This window comes from Adiantum capillus-veneris, chromosome 22 (assembly GCF_014529385.1).
Source record: "Adiantum capillus-veneris isolate H3 chromosome 22, ASM1452938v2, whole genome shotgun sequence".
Lineage (NCBI taxonomy): Eukaryota > Viridiplantae > Streptophyta > Polypodiopsida > Polypodiales > Pteridaceae > Adiantum > Adiantum capillus-veneris.
Window position 1 is genome coordinate 33,396,036 of NC_140952.1, and position 17,184 is coordinate 33,413,219.

The 17,184-nt window shown below is 45.9% G+C and overlaps 1 protein-coding gene across 2 annotated transcripts in view; it reads left to right on the top strand.

Annotated features, from left to right (window-relative positions):
• Window positions 1-17,184, top strand: part of EMB2820 (Cytidine/deoxycytidylate deaminase family protein) — a 45,599-nt gene that overhangs the window by 7,959 nt on the left and 20,456 nt on the right. For both annotated transcript variants that reach the window (XM_086495212.1, XM_086495213.1), the window contains exons 3-6: window positions 10,499-10,550; window positions 10,997-11,067; window positions 11,348-11,475; window positions 11,786-11,871. In XM_086495212.1, the coding sequence (XP_086351338.1) occupies window positions 10,499-10,550; window positions 10,997-11,067; window positions 11,348-11,475; window positions 11,786-11,871 (337 nt within the window). The remainder of the gene's footprint in view (window positions 1-10,498; window positions 10,551-10,996; window positions 11,068-11,347; window positions 11,476-11,785; window positions 11,872-17,184) is intronic.

Below are 17,184 nucleotides of genomic sequence, written 5' to 3' on the forward strand. Positions count from 1 at the left end.
AACTGTGATTTTCAGCCATTTCTCTCCATTTTGGAGCTTCCCATGACTTTACCTAGGTCCAATGAGCTCATTTTCAGCATTGGAAGGCATCATATGCGTGTTAACAGGGCTGTTTTGTTGCGTTTTCAGCGATACGCAGGTTTTGGCAGCCATGGAAATCTTCCCCTTTTGCGTCTATTTGTTCACAGATGATTACAGGTCAAGGGCAGAAGAGGGGACGCTCGATTTATGTTGGGGGATGCTTCATTGAGAACCTGTCAACAGGTTAAGAGTTATGGAGTGCTTGCTTTCCTCTCTATGCACGGTGTGGTGCTAGGAGTGATGACCTGCACACTACACACTGCTCTCTCTCCCCTACGTGCAGTTATGTGATGCCCCACAAGAGGGCTCCTCATTTGACTGATGTACAGCTGTGTGGTTTCATGCTTTTGTGCTGAGGCAAAGCCTCCTTGAGCAGGAACAGGGGTAGCTAACTGCTACTCCAAAGCAAGCACCGGTGAGGGTCATAACCTCACCGTATAGGTGCGTTTTCAGCGCTGTGTATGCGCTGTAAATTGACTGTTTTTCAGCCATACGGACGCCAGAACCATTGGGAATAGTGACCCACTGGCAGAGGACAGTTAGGGGACTGTTTGGGGCTGAAAACAGGGCAAAAACCAGTAAATACAGCGTGCTGAATTTACTATTTTTGGGCAGGAATCAGAGGGTTTATGCTAGTGGAATTGAGTTCCAGCAGGGGAATTGGTTTTGCGCAAGTTTTGGGGCTGTTATGCTGTGGAAATTTGGCCAAATCAAGTGGTATCTAGTTGGATATAAACAAAGGATTCCCAGGACTCTACTTTGTAAATTTACCCTCTCAAAGAATAAAGAAATACCGAAACGGGCGCCAATTTTGGGCACTACAGGTTGTCAACGTCTGCTCGGAGCATTTTAGCTTTCGAGCCGTGTGTGTGATTAAGTGTTAATTCCCGTCGTAGGTTTCCTTTGCAAAGTGCTTTGTGTGTGTGTCTAAAGTAAAGAATTTCGGGTGAAAGCCAACGCCTACCGCCCTACGGGCCGGTTTTAGACTCCCCCGAGCGGAATAGACGGTTGGGAAGGTTGCCAGTTAGAAGCTCTTATACTTTCTGATGTCGGAGGAGGAGGTACCACCTGGGACAAAGGTGGTTGCACTGGATCAGGGTCAGTAGATGGTTGCACAATACTCCTGAAGACCCCAAGAGGAATAGACGGTTGGGAAGGATGCCGGTTGAAAGCTCTCTTACTTTTTGGTGCCGGAGGAGGAGGTACCACCTGGGGCATCGGAGGGGGTAACATGTAATTTAAAAATTGTTGAAAACTTTTCAGCATTGAGCGATTCTGTTGAGGATGCCACAAAAGAATGTCGTGAAGCTCGTTGAGGAGAAACTGCAAGTATTCTGCCGAATCCATGAACGCTGTGTCTTGGGTTGCTTATGGCGTATGCCTTGTAAGACAGAGCGATGAAGACAGGAGTGCGCCCGATGCGCGACGAAGTAAGGGTGAGAATGGCTAATAAGTATGGGGTGGAGGCACGAAGAATCAAGATTCTTTAATAAAATTCTCTGTTTGCTCTTTGGTGGGACTGGTATGCTTTGAGAAAAGCACACGCCCTAAGCTCTGATACCACTGTAAGAGGGACGGGTACCACATGCCAATGGAAAAGAACAAACTGAGCAACTTTAAGCACTTCAAATAACAACTAAATAGAAAGAGATGCACGACACCAGACGGGAGTGGCAGAGTTCCACCCCAAGAGAGCAGTGGCCCCTTTCGGTATTTCTTTATATGTGCCATGGGCTCATTCTCTGGCATGCTTCTACGTGAAGGTGTAGGGATTGGAGGACAGACGTACTAAGTTTAGGCGGAGTTCCACCCCAAGAGAGTAGTGGCCCCAAACGCTGGCGCCCCTTTCGGTATTTCTTTATATTGCCTGAACTTAGTACAACGCCTGTCTTCAAATCCCTGCACCTTCACGTAGAAGCATGCTAGAGAATGAGCCCATGGCACATATTTAAAGGCCCTCAAAAGCAGTTACATAAAATAAGGGCTAAATACTGGAAACGCTAGGTTGTGTAGCTGGATCAGGCTGTCGATGACTGAAAGCGCTAGGGGAATCTGCAACTTAAAAACACTGGCTGATCTGGAACTCCAAAACTCTAGCTGATCTGGATGGCTGAAAACGCTAAGGCTTTTCGCTAGTCTTGCTAAGAAGGTGCACAAACGTTGGCTGATTTGGAACTCCAAAACGCTAGCTGATCTAGATGGCTGAAAACGCTAAGGCTTTTTGTTGGTCTTGTTGAGAAGGTGCACTGCAAGTTGCCTGAGCTTCTTCTGCTGCCTCTTCTACCTGTAGTGAGCGCCCCCCCTCTTCTTATATACCTGGACAAGGCTGGATCGAGCAGTCTCCCCAACAGCTCCACGACCTTGAAAAAATGGCATGATAATTTAATAAATAAATAAAATGCCTGGAACTGACTGCCCCCAAACTGTTATGGACTTTGGGTGTACTGCTTGGACAATGCATATGCTGGGTGGTATTGGGTTGTGCAATCAGAGGATATGCAACTACTCTAGGTGCCTGGACATGCACGACTTGGGCACAAGCTCACAAAGGTGCCAGAACACTTCCTAGGCTAACCTGAACCGTAGACCTGAGATAGCTTGTCCACATGCACATAGGGTTAGATGTGCACGTGACTTCCCCTCCTTTTTCGTCAGGTGAAGCGGAATGAATGTTTGCGCTTTGCTCAAGATGAGTGCTCCGAATTGTGCTCAAGGTTCCTTTTGTTCTTATGGAAGGTAGAGCCTTCCGTTCTTAATGAGAGAGTGCTATGATCACAAACAAAGTGAATGGACACTGTGCGTGCAAGTGTATGAGACTGAGAGATAGAGAGAGAAGAGAGATACGACACCAGAGACGTTGTAAAACCCTCCTCCGAAGGCCCCACTCTCGTTGGCGAGAGTGGTCTACTTATGATTTGCACAAACTGGTACCATCGTGACCACTCTGTGTTCTCGGGAGCTCAAAATGAAATCCATTGCAATACTTTCCCAGGGCTAGGTGGGTATGGGCAAAGGCTGTAATAATCCCTATGCTTTATGCCTGTCAAACTTGACCTTTTGGCATACCAAGCACCTGTGCACAAACTCCTTCTTGAGTCTCGGCCAAAAGAAGTATCTCTCTACCCCTTTCATGGTGGTAGCAATGCCGCGGTGACCCGTAAAAGGTGGAGAGTGGCATTCTTGTCATAACCTTTTCCCTCAACGGCTGTGTAACGCACAACATGGTTTTCCTCATCAAGTAGCCATCGCGAATGGAATATCCCGCTACTGTCTCCCCATCCGTATTTGTGAGAAGTATATCTGCAAAATCCGTATCTGTGACATACTGGTCAACCATATCCTCGAAGCTCCTATGGTGAATTACGCAAAGCATCTGCCACCAAATTCTTCTGTCCCTGCACATGGACAATCTGGAAGTGAAACTGTGACAAGATGTTCGCCCACCACATCTGCTTTTCCGATAGCTGCTTCTGTGACAAGAAGTAGCATAAACTCTGATGGTCTGTAAAGACAGTAAAATCCGCTCCGAGTAGGTATTGCCGCCACTGAGTAAGAGCATGGATAATCGCCAAAAGCTCTTTCTCATAAATCTGTGCTGTCAATTCCGGCCTTGAGAACAATCGGCTCTCGTAAGCAATGACATGGCCTTCTTGCATTAAGACCGCACTCAGACTACGACCACAAGCATCACAATATACTTCAAATGACTTCTGCAAGTCCGGCAAAGTCAAAACTGGTCACGTAGTCAATTTCTCTTTCAAAGTCTGAAAGGCAGTCACCTCTGTGGGTCCCCACGAAAAAGGGACTCCTTTCTATGTCAAGATATACAAAGGGGAAGCAACCTCTGCAAACTTTCGAATGAACTGCCTATAGTACGAACACAATCCCAAGAAGCTTCTAACTTCATGGACATTCTTCAAATCGGGCCAATCACGGATAGTCTCTATCTTGGCCGGATCCATTTGCACTCCTGCTGCTGAGACAATGTGTCCGAGAAAGTGTATCTCTGGTAGGAAAAATTCACTTTTCTTTGCGTTAATCACTAACTTGTGATCTCGTAATGCATGAAAGACTTGAAACAGATGATCTCTATGTTCTGCCTCATCCTTGGAGAAAACAATGATGTCGTCAAAGAAAGTGCCAACAAATAGCTTGTACTCTCAAAAAATCCTGTCCACCATCCAGTTAAATGTCTCAAGAGCATTGATTAGGCCAAAAGGTATCACCAAAGACTCAAATAACCCAAAAGTCGTCAAGTCGATCCTGCTAAAGCACGAGGATCCCTGAAGTAGGTCAAGTATATCATCGATTCTAGGAATCGGAAATCTATTCTTGATGGTGATTTTGTTGAGAGCTCTATAATCGATGCACATTCTCCAAGATCCGTCTTTCTTCAAAACCAACAACACTGGAGAGCAATACGGTGAAGTACTAGGCTGGATAAGACCCTTTTCCAAGAGGTCTTTCACTTGGTTCATAATCTCTTCGTTCTGGGCTCGGCTTACACGGTAAGGTGGCCGGTTTGGTGGTGTGCTTCCAGGTATCAGATCAATGGTATGATCTTCAGGACGAGCGGGTGGTAACTCGCCTTGTAGGCCTTCTGAGAAGCAATTGGCATGAGAGTGGAGAAAATCTTGGCGTTCTTTATCAAGTTCAGACATATTTGTCCTATGCTCATCACTCAACTCTTTCAAAAACATCGAGTAAAACAGACTGGATTTCATTAACTTTGAAATGGCCGAAGCCGATACAATAGAGATAGACTCGCCCTTAAGTTTAATATCAAGTACAATGGTTCTGCCCTTCTCTGTGGTCAATGTCGCTTTCCTTGCCCGATAGTCGACCACGGCGTTGTTCTTATGGTACCAAGGAATTCCCAAGAGGACATCACAACCTTCCAAAGGCATTATGTAAAAGTCCTCATACCCCAAATATCCTTGACAATGCAACCGAAGTTTGCCAACGACAGGTGTAATGGCTACATCCCTACCGGGTGCCGCTAGAACTGCCTCTGCAAGTGGTCCAATCCGATTGCGAGTGATCTTGAGCCGCACCGCCAATTCCGGTGAAATGAAGTTTACCTTGGCTCCTCCATCAAAGAAGATCACGGCTTCTTGGTCTTTCACTTTGCCCCAAGCTCGGCAAAGTTCTGTACTCTCGTCCATCGTGCTGGGATCGATACCCACGCAATCTGGAACCAATCCTGTTTTCATCTTGCCTTTTCTTCCACGTTCCTCAGCTGGTCTCGAATTCTCAGGCCTTTCGTCGTCCTTGTCGTTCTGTTCTTTCTATGCCTTTTTAGGGCACTTCGCGGAGATATGTCCAGTTTCCCCGTATCCAAAGCACTTCCATTCCCTGATGTAGCGAGCTCTCTTATGAGGAGTGGGTTTGGATCGTGCATCTTTCTTTTTTGGGTTGCTCTTCCTCTTTCTACTTTCATTTGTCGAATTCTATTCGGCTCTTTGTGTCATCATCTCATCGGTGGGGTAGTCAAACTGCTTGAGTGAATGGCAAAACCCCGTTTCACATGACTCATCAACTCCTGAATGGAAGCTGACTTTCGTTCCAAGCAGTGATCTCTGATCTCTGTAGGTAGACCCAAGGTAAACCGCTCAATCTGTTCCTTGAACGAGATCTTCTTAAATGAAGAGGCGAGTAGAAAAGAGCTCCAGAATCTCTCGCAATAAGCGTCCACTATATCCTTCTTGGTCATCCGAAGATGGTTCCAAGCAGTTCGTATATCGCGTTCATACTCTCGAGTCAGCCTGTCATGTGACACATCCAACCCTATGTGTCCGTGGACAAGCTACAGCACGACAAGGGTTCAGTTAGTCCAGTCAGTTTAGATTAGAAGTGATCTAGCACTTTTGTGAGTCTATTCGTAGACCGTGCATGCCCAGTCACTTGGTATAGATTCATATCGTCTGGTTGCACACAGCAGCATGATCATAAGCATTCCCATCAGAATCCATTAAAATCAGTTAGGGGATTTTTCCAGTGCATTTAGCCTATTTTCCCCATTTTTGACATTTTTCACTTATTAGTTTAAGTGACTTTCCAACAAAAGTAGGTAGGGCAATTTTGCTAAGTTTGTATATAAGCAAACTAGAGCTAGCACTATTTGGCAGAAGAGGCAATAGGAGCCAAGCTCAGCAGGCAACTTCTCAACAGAACCTTGGCGGTTTCCCTCTCCAAGCAAGAACCCCCATGCTAGCGTTTTTTGCATCAGCCATCCTCTAGCGTTTTCAAGATCTACTCATCGCCAGCAAGTTCAGACCCCAACGTTTTGCATCAACCTTCATCGCTAGAAGAATTCACAGGCAACTAGCATTTTGACCTCAACAGCCCCTAGCGTTTTTTATGAGAACATCAGCCTAGCGTTTTGAATGACCAGTGCTTGCAGATCTCAGCCCTTGCAGATCCCAGCCTTGGCGATTCCAAGCAAAGAAGAACCAACAAGAACCAGCCCTAAAAAGGTAGCAGATTCAGCCCCAGAAAGACATCAGTTTTCAGCCCTAAACCTGCAGATTTTCAGCGACAAAGACCCACAGAAACAGCCCCAAAAATCAGCTTTTTTGTACCCGCAACAGATTTCAGCCCATAGCGTTTTTGGACAGCAGTAGGAAGATTGCAGATTTCAGCCCTTAGGTCGACTTCGTCATCACCGTCGTCATCGCCGACATAGCCTAGACTTGCATCAGTCTCATGCATCACCATTGTACCATCATAAGTAGACCACTCTCGCCGACGAGAGTGGGGCCTTTGGAGGAGGGTTTTACAACGTCTCTGGTGTCGTATCTCTCTTCTCTCTATCTCTCAGTCTCATACACTTGCACGGACAGTGTCCATTCACTTTGTTTGTGATCATAGCATTCTCTCATTAAGAACGGAAGGCTCTCCCTTCCATAAGAACAAAAGAAACCTTGAGCACAGTTCGGAGCACTCATCTTGAGCAAAGCGCAAACATTCATTCCGCTATACCTTACACAGCCAAGAAGAAATAAAAAGCCTCTTGAATTTCAGCCATTTACATGGCGCAGTCTTGTTTAATAGAAGCGTGGACCACCAAGTTCGAGCATTCCCCTTAAAGTAAGAGGCAACTCTCCGAATCTTAGAGTGCTCTGAGTAACGCCCTCCCGCGAAAGCGATGTCAAAGTGCTGTACAAAAGACAAAGCCTTCGAAGCATCTCTATAACCAGAAAACGTGTCAAATTTAATTGACTATCCACCTTCCTTAAACTCTTGGACTTTCTTGCTTTTGTCTTCCAGAAAGTCATACTGGTTGGCTTTGTAAAAATTCTTCTTCTTTGCATAAAAGTTGTTGTCATCAGAGTCCGAACTGTCTGTAGACGAGTCCTCTGTAGAACTGTCAATCACGGGGCGAGATTTAGACTTCTTTGCCTTTTTCTTGCCCTTTCCGAAGCGTTGCTTCTTGCTTCGCTTTTTGCCTTTTCTGTCTTCTTCGCTCGAGTTAGATGAGCTAGAAGAACTGTCAGAAGAAGAAGAAGAATTGGGTACTCCTTCAAATCGAACACGCTTCTTCTGTTTCTTTGCCTTTTCAAAAGTAGACTGACGACCCAAATAACCCGGGAAGTCAGTGCCCTTCTGCTTTTTGCCGTGCTTTTCAGCTTTGTTCTGCGCATCAAAAGGCTGAGCAATTCGTGCATCAACCACCTCTTCTAATTCTTTCTCTGTATACTTCTTGGGGGTAGGAGGTTTCGTGAGAGCGGATTTGGGGGGTGGTTTTGTGGTCTTCTGCCACTGCGTATGCACCTCATCGAAAGAGGTCTTGCTCATATATTTTGCAAATTTTGGGTTTTTTGCAAAATTGAGCATCATCTTTGTTGCGTTGACGCTCCATCTCTCGACGCTCCGTCGGAGTAGGCCAAGGTGGGCCATACTCCTCGCGTAAATCTTCGTTGTGATCCCCTCCCGCATCTCCGGATGCAGATGGAGTCGACTGATCCTTGTCTGAAGCCATAGGTGCCACGGAAAAAAATTAGGGATTTCTCGTAGAAGAGAAATCGGCCGTGCTCTGATACCACTGTAACAGATTTGGACACTCCAAGTCAAGAATCTACCGCGACAACACCAAATAACCACTTCAAAACAGTTCACAGTTCACAATTTATTCGACACTGGCCTGGCGGAGTTCCGTGCCTAGAGATATTGGCCCCAAAGACTGGTGCCCCTTTTGGTATTTCTTTTTGTATTAATCTGTGTTCAAAGTACAAGAGTGCGGGCAAGCGCTCACACTCAGACTCTGCGTCCAGATGCTCTGAGTTATGAGGCTTGCTCACATATTTAAAGATTACAAGGGTTGCTAAAAGCAGAGCCCCAAAAGCTTCCCATCAAAAACTGCCCCAATAATAGGCTTGCAATTTTAAAGCATCTTTTAAAATTAAACTATCTCAATTGCGTAGAAAAAGCAACAAAAGGCTCTCTCTCTCTCTCTCATCATTGCGTAGCTTAAAGCAATGCCCCAAAAGCTGCACTGCTTTTCCCACTGCTTGAAAATCGCCGCAATTTGCGTTGGCGTCCATACAGCCTGCCACATCATCCTGCCACGTCAGTTTTCTGCAAGCTGCAGCCAAGTCAGCAATTCCACGGGACTAGGGGAAGTGTGTGTACATTGGGCAGCCACATCACAGTTTGTGACACATTCCTAGAGGGGGCGCCCAAAATTGAAGAGGGGGTTTGATTTTCAACTCATTGTGAACTACAATGTGTGTGTGAGTAGTGGGTGCAAGTGATCACAGCTTTAATGGAAAGCTTGCCTTCTCCTTTGTCTTGATGATTTGCTCTTGTCCATTTCTCTCTCCCCCCTTTGCACATATGGTAATGCCCCACTAGTTGGGCTTCTTAGATGACCATGTATAGTTTTGTGGGTTTTATGCGCGTTTGCCAAGGCAAGAGCCTTCTGTATAGGAACCGGATTAGCTAATTGCTAATCCCCTACTAGTACGCACAATTCCATCGCGAAGGATTGCGAAAACGGAGACTTCTCTCACGTGAAAACTGGTCTGATTCAAAGGGGAACCGTCCCATTGCGTGGGGAGCTCCTGAGACACGTGTAGACATGTTTGTCCGCTCAAAACGATCCAAAATAGAAAATTACAGCCTATTTGCAGGTTTCCGGTTTTGCACTCAAATTGCAAGGTAACACCAAGGGAGCCTCAGGAAAGCCTTGGGATGCTTGAAGAGGGCTTTGGGCACTTGACAATGACCAAAATAGGAAATTACAACATGCTGAAATTGATCTGCAGCTCATTGGAAAGCTTCCAAAATTCAAGGGAAATTTTCCTAGACTTGAATGTTTGACTTACAGGGGTTTTGACGTTGTTATGCCGCCGAAATTGGGTCAAAAACCTGCAATTACAGCCCTTGACAGGTTTGAACAGCTTGGTGAGAGCTAGGTGAAATGCTTGGGTCGTTTATTTGCAATAAGAATAAAGAAATACCGAAAGGGGCGTTAGTCTTTGGGGCCTACAGGATGTCGTTGTCTACTTGGGAGCGCTCTAGCTACCAAGTCGTGGATCGTCTTGAAGTGGTGAATTCCAATACAGGGTTATTCGTGAAGTTACTTTGTGTCGTAAAGTACAGGTAAAGTTCATTAATGTAAAGATCGGGTGAAAGCCAAAGTTACTGCCCTACAAAGAGGCTATAGGCCCGTTTCAGATAGATGTGTATTCATATAGCTGGGTTGAATCACAAACCCATCCCGTGTGAGTCAAAGAAGATGCTCTCCATAGAAAGCCATCTTTTGCCCAACTCTTGTGTCGGCTCTATCCATGTCCTCTTGGTGTCCAACTGGTCAGGTCTTGGCGAATGAATCTAGTGATCTCCACCCATGTAAGAGACAACGATGGTGCATCAAGGGAGTATTGGAAGGGAGGCAAGCTGTCCATGCTGAAACCATGTATGTGGAACCGTGATGACATTTGTGCATACCAGCATGATGTGTCCCCCTGTAAAGCCAATTGTGTAGAGGACTCAAGGGCCAATCGGGCATATCTGTCTCTGGTAATATACCATAAGCTGTGCATAAAGGAGACTGGGGCTGCTAACTCCGCTGTACTGATCTCGTGTGGCACGGATGCCTTGTCTCTAATCAGCCAAGAGATCATAGATACAAAGGGCCTCTCCATACTTCTCGAGGTAGAGAGAGAGAGAGAGAGAGAGAGAGAGAGAGAGAGAGAGAGAGAGAAGAAGGAGTATTTTTAACGTCGTGGGAAACTATCCCAAGAGACCTCAAAGATCTCTCCGACGAGGAGAGTTGATCTCAAGACCTGTTGTTTAAGTGGGAAATGGCATAACCAAGCTACCACACTTGGGTGATAGAAAGGTGGAGAGAGCTTTTTTTGTGGAAAAAGGTGGAGTGGTTTTATATGTTTTTAACATACTGTTATTACTGTAGTGGAGGTTTTTGCAGCACAAATTCAACCAAAGATAGCAAGCTTACTCATCAGGTAACTTGAGTCTTCCAATGCTCCTTTGGATGTTGATTAATCAATATAAGGATCTTTTTACTTGTAGGAAATGGTGCTTAAGATTCAGATCCAGTAGATATGTGCATTAATACGAGTCCCATCTGCCCCCCCCCCCCCCCCCCCCCCCCCGCCCCAAACAAAAAAAAAAGAAAAAGAAAAAGAGGAAAGAGGGTTGAACTCTTTGTTACATTTGAAGTTGTTGTATCTTGAGACATTTTTATGGTGAAAAAGTAAAGCTGTCATCAAACGTGATGAGAAAGTCTTGCAATAGAACAAGATGCTCAATTTTTGTTAAACGTAGAATGACATTTTGTATCCTTTTAATGAGTTACCAAGAAACTCTGCTTTTGGAGTGCCTTTTGACATCTTTCTATTTAGTTTTATTGTAGTCTGTGTAACGTAAGAGTTTTCCTTTTTTGTTGCAGAAAATTGAACTTGTGTGCACCTTTGACTTCCTTGAGTCATGTGAAACGTGTTCGAAAGGTAGTTCATAAAGGTGGGAGTTTCTTCTGTTCATCCATTTGAAGTTGCAAATTTTGCCTACTAACACAACTGATTAACTGTTGCTGCTTCTGGAGTCCTGTACTCGTTTGAAACTTGTGTCTGCCAATCAAGTGTTGAGAATAGGCTCATGGCTCAAACACTAAATCAATTCAGTGAAAGAACACATGCCAATATTTTAACTGATTATGTCTCTTTTCTGCATGATTATCTATTTGCCATTTCCTATGTCATTTATTTTGAATACGTTCTTATCTTCTTCCTGTGTTTCTTAGATGGAGTTGAACTATCAATAATACTGTGCCTTGCACCTTGTGGAAGTTGTGAATGGTCTTCAAACAATGCTCCATCTGAGGTCTCCGCAGTGGTTGAGGAGCATCAGCTAACCCCTTTTGTCACAACAGTAAGTAGACGTAGTTTGGAAGGAGAACTACCCATTGTTTAATACTATCAAAGAGGTAGTTGCTTTGTTTCAAAAAACAGAAAGACTCATCATACTCTTTGCATCATAGCTGCCTTATCTTTTGCATTCAGCTTGGCTTAAAGAATTTGTTATCTTTGGTTGAATTGAATGGTTCCTTAACTTCCTTTGTTGCATTTTAGTGAAAATATGGTGTAACTCGGAAGCACCATTTATAGTGTACCAAGCCTCTGTTACAAGACTAAGAGCCACTTTGTACTAAGCTTACATATACGTTGTTCCATTTTCTCAGGTCCCACAACATGAGGCATGTTCCCGTGAGGAGTGGGAGGATCAATGTCGTCTTTGGCCAACATCCTATCACCCAAATGCTGTGAAGTATGGATGACGTGTTGTTTTTGGGTAGATAATGTTCATTAGTTTTTTTTATAAAGTTTATAATTTGCTAAAGGCCTTCGTGGTTGTTTGGATGGTCAAATGGCTTTTCTCTTTTCTGGAGTCTTCCAATATTCAATCTTACTTGTTTATTTCTCAAAAGGGTCGCGCTTGCCATCATGGGAGGACTATAAACTAATTTACTTCTTGTTTGTGAAATTTGAAACATTCCATACAAAATCTGAAAAGTATACCCGGAGACTCTATTAGGTATTTCAGAATGCCATTTTATGCATGGCGATTTGTATGGACCTCTCTTACAAATGGGGGTAGCAATCTGTGACTGACATGGTGTGCCTCTTTCTGTCTCTCAAAATGTGATATTAGATGGATTGGGTGAGTGTTTTCAATGCAGATTTCCAAATGGCATTGTGTCACTGAGTCGATGCGAAAAATTTAATCTGTTTCCTGGAAAAACTGTACTAATTGTGACTTTTGATTTAGGCGGGGTTTTATAGATATCTTCGTTCCCGAGGTCAGCCGGCTGGTCCATTCTCTTGCACTTCGTGTGAGGCTTCGCATAAAGTACCTGTACCCCTCCTTGAGTGGTGGCTCTCGTCGTCTCTCCCTGGGTCAGTACAGCTGCCACTGGACACCGGGAGGAGCTACTACTGCAGCAGAGCTCGTCCCCTCACACCAGAGGCACACAGACACACAGATCAACCGAGCGACCGAGCTGGGGAGATCCAGACGCCCACGACTGCGGAGGACTACACAGCATCGATGGAGGCTGCATTAGAGGATTCGGATCACTTTGGCCCGACATGCACGACACCCGGTCAGACTATTGACCATGGAGGAGATTGATGAGATCCGCCAGCGACCGATGCTGGATCTCTTGTGATTTGGCTATCCCAGCTAGCTCTGCTTAGTTCAGACCTAGCAGTTTAGGATTCCATAGTATTTTATTTTGTCATTTTGTCATCTTGTTACTCTGACTTTGTATCAGATCCACCACCACTTTGGCCTTTTGAAGACGTTAATATAGCATTTCATTTCATCTCTCTCTCTCTCTCTCTCTCTCTCTCTCTCTCTCTCTCTCTCTCTCTCTCTCTCAGGGAGTGCTGAGCGCGAGAGAGAAGGGCTCTTTGGCGGGCTGCTGAGTGGGGAAGGTCCACTGGCACAAAGGGCGCGCAGAGCAGAGGTGCCAAGCAGCACGCAGGTACAGATACGCACATCAGTGCGCAGGTTTCTCTCTCTCTCTCTCTCTCAGCGCGCAGGTCTCAGCTGCTCTCTCTCCGTCTCCACCTCCAGCAGATCAGCGCGCCATCCAGTCCGTCTCCATCTCCAACAGCGCAGGGGCAGTAACTCAGCGCCAGGATCGTGTGAGAAGCAGTTCAGCCCACGCGCACCCATCAGCACAGCAGCCCCATAGTACCTACGTTTTCAGCCTTCTTGTACCACTTAGTCCTTGCAGGGTTTGGAGCAGCAGGACCTCATCAGTATTCTGCCATCAAAGATCTCAGATTTCAGCTTACAAACAATAAGATTTCTGCCCTCGATACAGTCAGTTTTCAGCCTTCAATACCTTCAGCCCCGCAGTACTGCATTACCCACAGTGTCCAGTCTCAGTTCCATCATGAAGAACTGATCAGGTGAGACTCGCATGTTGATGCTTTTTGGTTCTTAATGAGAAAAGCTGCACGCAAGGCTGGTTGGTTGTACGCAATTGACGGTGGATAGCAACAGGAAAGCCTCATGCAAAGTGCCTGAGGATGGCAAACAGGAAGCTGACCCAGCAGGGGGCCGCGTGCAGTTTTGGATGTGCAGGTCGCGAGACTCCCCTCAGTAGGGGCCGTGTGCCTTTGTTTTCGAGGTCGTGGCTGATCTCTCGAGTGGGTCTTCAGCCCATACTTTGTTTGCCAGTAGAAGGGTGAGCCCCTTGAGCTCCGAACCCTTGTTAGCTTGTATTGTGAGCCGTGTTGGGCTCGTCGAGTTGAGGAGGACATACCCTCGCTCATATATCCTTGTTTTGGAGTGGTTTCTAGTGTGCCGGCCACTATAGACCCGGACACCATATGCGTAGGATTCAGTGGGAAATTTTGTGTGCGAAATGGTAAGTGAACCCGATACATCTCTTGAACGACAAAACATGGAAGCAATCTCCCTTGCACAGGACCTTGCACAAGACACGGAAGCTGTCAATGTCTCACCTGTTTGCAAGTCGCGAGCAAAGGCAACCTTCATGCTCACGAACAAGCGGATGGCGCAGATGGAGAGGGAAATGAAGGAGTGGAAAACAGAGATGGAAGGATGGTGGAAGGAGAAGGCCAACCTCCTTCAGATAGTCTTCAATGAAGGCGCACAATGGAAGAAGGAGAAAGAGAGCCTTAACGCAGAAATACAGACACTCAAAGAAGAAGTCTCAGCCCTCAAACAGGAGAATCCAAACGCCGAGATACAGACACTCAAAAAAGAAGTCTCGGCCCTTAAACAGGAGCTTGCTGATAGAGTAAGCAGTGGACTAGAGGAAGGTGAATTTCAGCCCTCGGTAATAGATGAAATCAAGGAAATCAAGGAACGGGTAAGGATGATCACAGAGGAAGAGAAACTGAGTGTGGCAAAGACATCTTCATGGACGGAGATGAGAACAAGGACACAGAAAAAGGCGGACGAGGCCGAAAAATGGATTGAGGTCGCCAAGAAAGGGAAAGGTCAAGAAACTCCTTGTACACTGACGCTTATCAACATGACCCTCGAAGAGGAACAAAGAAGGCGGATGCAAGCACTGCATGTGAGAGTGACCGGTCTCAAGGACATAAACAATGTGGAGAAAGAGGTCACAAGCCTTACATCCATGATGGGGATGGAGAAGCCTTTGCACACAAAGGCATGGAGGGTAGGTAAGAAAAGTGATGGCACGGGAGAGTCTTCAAAGGAGAGAGCTCTCATACTACCCTCGTTGGAAGAGAAGAAGGAATTCTTGAGGAAGAGGCCTACTCTCAAAAAGACAGGTATTTTCCTCGGTGATGACCTGACTCTCTCACAGCTCGCACATATGAGAGAGGTAATGCCAAAGATTACAGCGGTAAGGGAGAAGGGAAAGATAGCCTTATACAGAGATGGACGGGTGGTGATTTTAGAGCGGCGCACTGCATGATGGTGCGAGACCTATGGGACCACACTGAAGATGGCTACTTGGAATTGTAATGGGTCTATGAGGTTGGACGTGGGTGCATTTGAGGACAGTTTCAAAGACAAGGATATTGTATTCTTCTCAGAGACTCATTAGGCCCTTGGACAGATGATGCCACATGTGGTGGGATACAGATGGGAGAGAGCTAACAGGACAAATGCGAGATCTGAGCATAAGAGTAGAGGTTCAGGAGGAGTAGCAGTGCTATTTAGAGAGGAACTACAACCATTACTGCATATTGTACGAAGAGATGATCCCGCTAGATATATGTGGGTGAGACTGAGAGCGGAGACAATTCGATTCCTATATATTGCCATATGTTACTTTCCTCCGAGTACATCAGTGTATGCTGAATCCAGAGGGCAGTCGCCTTTCTCTGTACTAGATGATGACATATGGGAGTTTTCTAGGGACGAGGATATCATTCTCCTAGGGGACTTCAATGCCCGAACGGGCAACTAGCAGACTGCCTCTACTATGTTTTATGGGGTGCAGGTTTGGGGACCTTCTGTAGGCCAGGACGATTGGAGGCGTATGGAGAAGCCCCTGGTATCTATGATCTCTCGGCTGATTAGAGCCAAGGCTTCCGTACCGCATGATATCATTCGAGCGGAATTAGCTGCTGCTCCTATGGTGATTGAGGCACTTACTAGATCAGTCTCCTTTGTACATAGTCTGTGGGATACTACCAGAGACAGATATGCTAGGGTGGCTCTAGAGTCCTCCAGACAATTAGCTCTTAATGGGGATACATCATGCTGGTATGCACAAATGGCATCATGGTTTCAGACACATGGTTTCACCATGGATAGGTTGCCTCCTTTTCAATACTCTCTACAGGCACCCTTGAGGTCTTTGACACGGGTAGAGATTAATAGACTCATTCGTCAGGATCTGATTCAGCTGGACACGAGGAGGACTTGGATAGAGCCGATACAGGAGTTAGACACAAAGATGGCTTTCTATAGAGAGCATCCTACACCTCACGGGGGATGGGTTTGTGATTCGACCTAGCTATATGGACACGCATCTTTCTTATGGTTTGCGTTGTGCCATTGGCCAGATACGCACATCCTCACATCAGCTCGAGATTGAGACTGGCAGATTCAGAGGGACACCAACAGATAGCAGGATATGCCGCTTATGCCATCTAGAGCCAGAGACAAAGGTACATTACATATGTCATTGCACAGTGTATTACGATATACGATGCCGTTTTCATTGTCTATTCAGAGAAGGTTTTGGGCCTCTATCTAGGGTCATGAGTTATGAGGATTAGAGATGTCTTGGGCTATATCTACTTGAGTTACATAGGCATAGAGAAACTTTACTGAGGAGAGTTGAAGAGAGACAACCCCAGAGACAGATCACAGATTTCTTTACACTAGATATTGTACACCCAGAAGAACAGATAGAGGAGCAGCCAACACTGGAGAGGTCTGCCTGCACTACTGGCATTCTCATAGACCGAGCATTGGAGCTAGGGAGATCTAGACGACCCCGATGGAGAAGAGGAGCTACACAGTTTCGAAGAAGGCTACAGCAAAGGATTCGAGCCATACTTTTTCGTCATCCAGAGTGCAGATGAAGATGGATCTCTATGAAGACGAGCCTCTACTTCCCTCCCATATTGTATACACATTGTATTGCTTAGTTCACACATTTCACGCCTTTCACCTTTTACACCACTAGGCATCGGAAGTCACATATCGGAAGTCAATATGTGACTAAGTGATATCCCCCAAAAGCACCTCCCTCTGAAGTCTAGCTCTAGTGTCCCTGCATTTTTCATCATACCAATTGTTCTAGGGCATGCTCCCCGAACGGCGTCTCTGCTCAGGCTGGGTATGTAGGTATGCCTCTACTGTTGCATCATGGAGTGTCTGTGTCAGTATAGTAGTAAGCTCCTCTAGAGGTCGCCCTGGCTCCTCTGTGCACAGGCCCATCTATGTATACAGAGTCCGTCTCCCACGTGAAGGTGTAGCGAGTAGGGGTTGTTGCCCGTGGCCTGTGTGCTACACTAAACTGAAAAGAGATGGTCAACGACACAAGAGCATGATCCACTTCCACATCAACAGGTCTGGGTCCAACTGTGAGATCCTGGATACTAGAGATGATGC